Source organism: Elaeis guineensis, chromosome 7 (assembly GCF_000442705.2).
Source record: "Elaeis guineensis isolate ETL-2024a chromosome 7, EG11, whole genome shotgun sequence".
NCBI lineage: Eukaryota > Viridiplantae > Streptophyta > Magnoliopsida > Arecales > Arecaceae > Elaeis > Elaeis guineensis.
Window position 1 is genome coordinate 98,334,415 of NC_025999.2, and position 8,675 is coordinate 98,343,089.

The 8,675-nt window shown below is 39.1% G+C and overlaps 1 protein-coding gene across 1 annotated transcript; it reads right to left on the minus strand.

Annotated features, from left to right (window-relative positions):
• Nucleotides 1-910: 910 nt before the first annotated feature.
• LOC140859380 (glutamate receptor 2.3-like) lies at nt 911-7,695 on the minus strand. The gene is made up of 6 exons (XM_073261027.1): nt 7,544-7,695; nt 6,509-6,684; nt 5,159-6,423; nt 3,631-3,937; nt 2,254-2,621; nt 911-1,420 (listed from the first exon to the last, which is right to left on the minus strand). The coding sequence occupies exons 1-6, from the start codon at nt 7,693-7,695 to the stop codon at nt 911-913; spliced, it is 2,778 nt and encodes a 925-aa protein (XP_073117128.1).
• Between the last annotated feature and the right edge of the window lie 980 nt (nt 7,696-8,675).

The window sequence follows — 8,675 nt, forward strand, 5'->3', positions numbered from 1 at the left end:
AGATTGAGTGGTCGTTTGCTCACATAGTTAAGATGGCTTGGGCTAAATGCTTATAGGCCTTTACCAAAATTTTGACCTCAAGATTGTTCTATAATGTGCCCAAAGTATGGGGAAGACGATGATCAGGAATGAGTTAGATCGGTCAATATCTACATCCATTTCATAATTAAAAATCTCATAATAATTTTCATTTCATTATCACCTCGGTTTAGGTAAAGTAGATACTGCGAGTCAGGTTAGATCAGATAGATAAGATAAGTTGAATTAGATCAAATCAAATAAGATAAGAAACTCATCATCCAAATATTCTAAAATAATTATAATTTTAGAAGTGGAGATTTAGATTAAGATTATATCAGGTTACATTTGGGATGGGGTATATCATTACTCATATTTGATTTAAATCCATGTGGGATATTTTATTTAAACCCACATGCGTCCAAAAATTTAATTGGGTTAAATAAAATCCATTCCATTCAGACCAAGTCAGATTGGATATCTAATGGATAAGCTATAATTCCATTCTTTAAACCATCCAAGACCTAGGCCATGCCTGAAGCTTTCTTATTTTACTTTATTTTTTTTTATTTAAGAAAATTAGAATCGGCATTCCATTCCCTTCATAACCTCTAAGCAAATAAACTCACTGCATATACTTAAAAATATACATCTGGCTGTACATATTTGTATAGCTATTTTTCAGTTCTCTCATCTCCCTTTCAAAAAACAAAAAAAAAAAAAAAAAGGAAAAGAAAGAAAAAGAAAACAAATTATTAGTATAGCTAAATTACCAAAGCCATGCATATTGAGTTGCCTGCTTTTGTTAAAGCATCCTAGGGGCGGCCGTTTCTTTCTAGTGCGGTCACAGTGGAAACCTTGTCAAGCGCGTGTGGTCACTTTTTAAGTATTCTTATCCATGATGAGGAGGCTCTGCATCCATGAGATCATTGTCATGAGATTCTGATTCGACGTTGTTAATTGTTCCACTGCCCGTGGAAATTCCATTTTCCTCTTGAGCTGATGTGACAGGTAAACTGGAGAGTTGAGCTTCATTCTTCCCCCAGAACATCGTAGACCTCCAAAGTTTTTTGATCTTGGACATTTGATACCTCCATAGTCTTCTGAACCTCTCTCTTGGGGACGCATCTACTTGTTGGTGGGAGGTCAGCTTTCTTTGGAGCAAACGGGCAACAAACAATAGAAAAACAGTAGTTGAAATGCCGCCAGTAAAGAGGAAGAGCTGCCAAAAGTGATCGAGACTTAAGCTGTCTGTTTTACCATCGTTATTATCTGGGCTTGGACAGTGGGACAAAGAGAAGAAGAACCACTTTTTTTCCAGCTGCTTCAGTATCCCATCCTCGGCTAGCTCCAGTATGGCTTTAGATATATCCGCAGCTATTGGTGAACCTTTCTGGAATGCCTGAAAAGAAAGTACGTAGTGATGAAGATAAACCGACTATAGTTGATGATCATCAATAAAATTAAATATGCAGTTCTTTGTACATTATTTCTTGGAAATTTTGGGGGAGTTCTTTTATTTAACATTAGTTATGTGTCTCCTAATAGCGATAAATTCATGCAGTTTTCCTATAGTATATTCTCATGCCCTACTTTTTTTCTATTTTTTGATTTTACATTTGTTGATCTCTTTTGTTTTAAATTTTATTATTTGTTATTCTAAATTTATGTATGTAAGCTAACTTAAGCATGTGGTTTATTAAAAATTCTAAAGTCCGCAAAACCACAAACACAAGATCAAAATTGAAATGACCCTTGATTGAGAAAGGATTAATAAACGAATTAAGATTGAAATGCACGTAACCTGAAATTTCAAAAATAGGATTTGATGCTCAACAACCTAATTTACTTATTTAAGTTAGAACCTAGCCAATTAGTCTTGCATAAAGACTGAGTTGGATGTAGATCAGGCAATTCTTCCTATTCTAAGTTAATGTAGCTATGACAGAATTATAGGAAGATACATGAAGATTAATCCATCTAGATTACAAAACTTGTAATTTCAACATGTAGACTAAAACAGATGACACCAATTTTGGTCTTAAATTCTCAATGAACGATAAGAAGTAAGAACTGCAGACGATGTTTAATTATACTTTGATGACCTAATCAAGGATACTAATTACCACCAAACTATATCCTATTAAGGATTACTTATGCATCGTTAAAAGAGTTGAGCTACTGTTGTACCCAAGTAAAAAAAGAAAAAGGAAGAAGGAGACTTGAGTTACTCACGAAACCAAAGCCTCCAAGCCTGTGGGTCTCCCCATAGACAGTATAACCATTGTGCTGTGAAAGAAATAGTCGTAGATATGGAATCTCGAGGTAAGCAGCAGTGATGTTTCCACTCTCAAAAGCCTCGGGATAGTTCTCTTCTGCTCCAAGTTTTACAATCATGTCTTCTTTATAGCCTAGCACATCTTGCAGGTACTTCACAACAAATGAGTCACCGTTACACCCAACCCTTCCGTTATCCACCATTGGCTCTAGCTTTTGGAGAGTCATGATAGAACTGAGGGTGGCGGTGTAGCTGGAAGTTAGAATTAGTACAGCAAAGAGCCATGGAATGACCAGTGTTCTGGTGTAGTAGCTATAGAATCTTCCTGTAAAAAGATTTAAAAAAATAATTTTATTATCAAAAATCTATGATGCACTGTTTTGATCAAAGAATCTTAAACAAGAAATTTACCATGTATTCCTGAGTTTTAATTGACATGGCCTCTAGGTCTAGGGTCTTGTTGTAGAGAAATTAAATCCAATTCTATCTTTTTTTATCAGAATTTTGATGTTCGCTTCTATTTCTTCCTCTAATCCACCAAAAAAAAAAAAAAAAGTGGGGAAAGAAGAAGAAGCTGAGCCTTTTCCCAGACACAACTCCAACACGTGGTCTCTGCTTTCACTAAATTTATCCCTTCCTAAATATCTTTTCGCATTAAATGACTGAATTTATTCTCTTCAAACAACATGGTCTTGAATAATGGCCATTATAATGATTTTGGAGGGAGTCTGAAATCTTATATTTTAAATAATGATCTAAATAACAAAAATTATCAGGCTGCTCTCCGTATTATAATGGTCGTTAAATAATGGAAAAATAGCTGTCGATGTTGACATTTGTACTATTTTTTTTAATAAAATATTTTTAAATTCAAAATTGTTTCTACTTTCATTCCAAAAGAGCATGGACTATAGACAACTTATTTTTTATTTAGTAAAAAGTGATTTGGACAAAAATATGGATACTACACTTTTTTTTTTTTTGTTATTCTCGTTTATAAGGCCGTTATAATCCTAAAGTATTCCAAATTACACATGCTGGGGCAAATGATGGTTATTCTGATAGTTATAATTGTCAATCACCGTTTCAATGTTGGTCCCCTACGATAGAGTAATTTAATTGAACGTTCCCAAAAACTAGTTGGTTTGAGGACATGGCAAATTCATGTTCTTCCCATTGGTTTGTACATTTAGGGCTTAAATGAGGTTAATATTTTTTTTGGTTGTATAGTTATTGGATGGACTTTTTTCTTAGCTTGGGAACTTTGATTTTTTTATATTATATATATATTCTAAAATAAAAATTGATGGAAGTGTTCAAGAAGATGATGTCACCATGTGGATTGACGATGCTAGAAAACATCAACCAAAGCGTGGCTCCAAGCTGCGTCCACCAGGGGCCGTGAAACTCCGGATTTCTCTCGTGCTCGATGTACCAGATTATGATCCCAGTGTAGATTAATGTGGAGAAGATCAGGATCCATACTGCCTTGGAGAATGGCTTGGTGAGCATCAATGTTTTGTGATCTGGTTTTACACGAACCAACATGGATAAACCGGACACAAGAAATGGCTCAGTGAACGTGACGTACGCTGAACGCTCCGCTAGGATAGCGACGTCCCCCACCACAGCATCAAGTTCCTGTGAAAAACTGACATGTGTTTATATTACAATACTCTAAAGCGATGGATCCTCCGATAATTTTAGGAGTTTGCAAATCACAATGGATTGATATTGGAATGCCCAATTTTCTGAATCATTTGATTAGTAATTAGGACAAAATAAAAATAAAAATTGAATTATTAAAAAAAAATAGAATTGAATTTTAGATAAATTGGACCATCCCATTCTGTCTCGAAATCAGAATTAATCAAAATGAAGCTTTTCCAATCAAATGATTGAAATGAAAATCACTGAGAGAATAGAAAAATACATAGTTACTCCTATAATCATATATTTTCAAGTAGAATCGAAAATGTTTATTCACGCATAATTTATAGGAAATCTAAGGATTTGTTTGGTTCCGCAGGTAGTGAAGGGAAAAAAGTGTGGTTAACGAAAAGTAAAAAAAATCTCTTTTATTTGATTGGAGTTACTAAAAGAAAGAATTGGAAAAATATATTTTCATAGAAATAAAATTTTTATGTTTTGTGAGCAAGAAAAATTATAGAACATAAGATTTTGACATTTCTATGGGATAAAAATTGAAGATTTTTTTTTTCAAAAATATCTTTTTAAATCATCAAAAATTTACAGTGATAATGTACTTCTATCTCAATCTTTAAATTCTGTCACTACAATACGGTCAAAAATATTTTAATCATTATAAATTTTTATTTACAAACAACAATAATATTTAAAAAAAATAAATTTTTTTATTAAATATATAATAAATATTTTATATTATTTTTTAGAAAAATAGATAGTTAATTAAATATAAATTATTCTGAAATGGATCATTTTTTTATGATCAACTAAATATGCTAAAATTATTTTTTTTAATATCATATTTTTGAAAAATTAATTTTTTAAAAATAATATTTAAAAAAATAAAAATCTTTTTTCCGTGAACCAATCCTAAGGAAATACTTTGAAAACAGATATCCTCTGGTACATCCTAGGAAATCCCCAAAAAAACCTGCTAGATGGATAGAATCAGGAATCATTTAGGATGCACGCAAATGGTAACTGCGATAAAAAAAAAAAAAAAAAAGATTAAATTAAGCTTCCGCATTCTCCAAAAAATAAAGAAAGTGTTGTTCTCAGAAGAATCATATATGTAGGTTAAGGAGAAGGAAATCATCATGTCAAACGATTTAAAAAGTTAAATCTTGCCAGAAGTTCAGGAAGTCAGAATTTCACCTTCAAGGTCACTCGGGATATGAGGTCAGCGTAGGTTCCATGAAAGGGGATGAACTCGTATTCCAGGTCGTACTTCAAGCGCTTGAGGGTCTCTTTGAAAACATCGATGCAGAATCCCGTCACTGCCCTCACCTTCCCTGTTTCGTCGTGCTCTACCTTCACGAACTGGTCGAAGGACGTCCGGGCCGGAACCCCAATCCTCAAACGACCCCACCCTCCAGGGACTCTCCATGGGCCTCCAGGCCAGTAGACCGGACCCAGGACATCCACAGCAGGCCTACCAAGGCCCATATCTCCCTCCTCGTTAACGAATCCCGATCCCTCGACCCAGAACCCCAGTTCTTTGTAGCTCTTCCCCACAACATTGACTACCTGAAAAGCTGGGGTGCCCTTCCCCTTTGCTAAGCTCCCATCTCTTCCAAAACTAATCGGCCCGCTGAGCCCAGTAAATCTACACGAGAGAATCCCTTCTAACAGCGTCATGCGCTGCTTCACGGTCTCAGATGCCGCACATGCGATCACACGCAGCGCATCATAAGCTCGCAGCGCAAAGACTCCCGGGTCCACGTACTTCTCCCCTACCTTTCCATAACTGGATTCGTATCTCTGCCGGAAGTTGGTACAGAAGTCGCGGTAGGAGTCGGTGGTCTCGTTGAAATAGATCTTGATACCTACCACGCCTTGCATGTAAGAAGAGAGGAACGACGGCGTGAGGGCCGAGTCAAAGAGGGTGGAGATATCATCGTTGGCGATCCACACGTGGCCCTTCGCCATCATTCCCAACCTCTTCGCCTCCTGGAAGAGATGGACGGCCAATAACGATGATGCCCGGACGATGATGTACACCTTGGGCAGCTGTCTCCGCACCCTCTCCAACTCTTGCCGCACCGCGGCCTTTGGGTCAGGAAGGGAGTCCATTGGTGGGAAGGCGGCGCCGTAGGCTATCTCGGATCCGACGTCTCGTAGGTAGCCGGAAAAACGAGCGATGGTTGCGGAGATGCTACCGTATGCGTCGTCTTCGTAGACCGCAATGACCCTCCTCCAGTTGTAGGATTTCACGAGGTCCGCGAGGCACTCCATTTGACCGGAATCCGGATACGACATGCGGACCAAGAAGCGTCTGGGTGCCAAGGCCAGTGGAGGGTTCGCGGCGAGCGAGAGCACCGGAATTTTGGCGTGACTGCCGAGCACTGCCACCATGTCCACCTCCGGCCATGGTACTGTGCTGACAATTACTTCTGCTCCCCATTTGATGAGATTTTTAGCTGCATTCAAACGCGTTTGACTAGTATATTAGCAATTTGGGACGAATTTTTTTTCTTTCACGTTATCATCATTTGTCTAAATTACCGTCTGAAATTGGTCGGAGCTGATTGCTCCTGCTGCTGCTGGATTTGCTGACATGGAGCAGTAGCGTAGTGGTGGAGTTGAATTGTTGGGATGCGATCTCAATGGCGATCTTTTGCTCTCTTCCAATGCGAGAGTTAGTGTTAACGATGGCACCGATGTGAAGGGTGAGTGCTCTACTGGAGAGAAGGAGGTAAGAGCAGCATGAAAAGAAAAGAAAGAGAAGACAGGTAGAAGGTTTCATTGGTATTTATATAGGTTACTCCTTAGCTAATAGAGTGGGGAAGAGGAGATATTTATGTTGGTGGCTCTGTAAGTAGTAAATATCTGTCCTCCAGCCTCTGTCTGAAGGGCAAGCATTAGGCAAAAGCAGGCTTTATGATACAAAAGGTGGAGTAATGTAAAATTCTCATTCCTACTTGCATGAACTAATTCTATATGAGCAACTTAAAGGAGACAGAGACCGAGGAAAGAGCGACGAAATGGGGCTATTGTAGTCCACGAAAGTTTCCGGTCTGTGTCTAGTTGCAACTTGCAGGTGATCGAGCCTGTTTTTTTTTTGCTCTTGTACATAAAGTGAAGTGGTTAAAAAGCTATGGAAAAGAAGCTCCCATTTTCGGAGATATTATTTCGAAGAACTTTACTGCACCTACCTGAACATATATTCTATAACTTAACTTGCGAGTCACTGGGTGGGCCTGCGTGTAAAGAGAAAGGGCTTTGTCATACAGGGCACTTGTCTACACGTTTGAGAGGGACCGATCGATTTAAAAAAAGGGGACCAGGAGGACCGGGTATTAAAAAAACTGGTCAACAGTATTTTTATCGCATTTAGACATGCCATTGGGATAACTTACCTTCATTCTTCTTCTTCTTCTTTGTTAGAATTTGACGTCTTAAGATTTGTTCTATATTGAGCCCACAGTGAGGTCTGCAACGACAAACAGATTCCAACGAGCCCAAGATCAGTCCAAACAAAGATCGGATGAAGGAGATACGTTCAATGGAAGATGATACGAAAATCGAAGTGGTGGAAACCGACGGCGGCCGTGGTGGCGCGATTGCGTGCGGCGGCGTGTGGCCGGAGATGCGTGGGCGCATGCAGTGCACCGCCCAAGCCCGGGCGGGCGCTCGTAGGCGCGACCTAGGCCCCGACGGGCGGCGCGGGCACGGCCGAGCGATACTCTCATGCGGTCCACGAGGATCCACGTGGACGAAAGAGCTTTTTCTTTGGTTTCTCACGTTCCACGGTGGACTGACGGGCGTTTCTCTCTGATTTCTAACGGTCTACGGAGGTTTTCATGGATCGATTGCGCGATCGAACAGCTTGGAGCATTGCCGGTCTTGAATTGATGGTTCAGAGACCTATTTGGGTGCTGTGAGGAGTCCATAACTCCAATTTTCGTTTAGATTCAGGGTTTTAAAGGCTCCTGTTTACGGAATAGAGACGTGAGCGGCTTTGGCTGTTCGGCAGAGGACCGCAGCAGCAGATCGAAAGACACGGACAGAGAGCAGGAGTAGGAGCTTCAAGCAGACTGTCAGGCAGCAGACAGCGATCACTTCAGAAGTTCAGGAGGATCTTCTTAAAGAGACTTTTGTGAGGAAGAACTCTTGTGAGGGAGAGATTGGGTATACGAGAGTTGAGAGTATGATCTCCTCTTGTAATTTTTCTCTTTTCTCATAATGAAGCTTACATGCCCTGTGGAGGTGAGTATTTTTTGACTGATCCATGTATTTGATTTTTTTATTTTATTTTTACTTTCTTCCTGCTACGACGCATGGTATCGAAAAGATTCTGTGGAGATAGTGTTCTAGTCAGACATCCCCAATAAGTGGTATCAGAGCGAGGCAGTACCAAAATGCAAATTATGGTGGTGGTGAGTAAGATTGAAGATGGAGAAGATATGATCAATCAAGATGGATATTAACAGGTTTGATAAAAAAATAATTTTTTCTTATGGTAGGCAAAGGTGAAGGACGTGCTCATCTAGCAAGGGTTGATCGATGCTCTCTTATGTAAGGAGAAGCTGACTACCATGATGGTGTAGAATTGGAGGCGGCTTCAGATGCATGCGGTGAGTACGATCTACTTGTGTTGGAAAATGTAAGCGATTTCATGCATATGTTTCAAATTTTTTTCGAAATAAAATACAGCGGAAGACATCTAGAT

Bases quoted from the DNA above. Each gene is read 5' to 3' on its own strand.
- LOC140859380 (XM_073261027.1), bottom strand. From the start codon at position 7,695: ATGAGAGTATCGCTCGGCCGTGCCCGCGCCGCCCGTCGGGGCCTAGGT. The intron at 6,685-7,543 runs GTTTCCACCACT...CCTTCTCTCCAG, and splicing joins CGCCACCACGGCCGCCGTCG to TAGAGCACTCACCCTTCACA. The intron at 1,421-2,253 runs GTGAGTAACTCA...CTTTCTTTTCAG, and splicing joins GGCTTGGAGGCTTTGGTTTC to GCATTCCAGAAAGGTTCACC.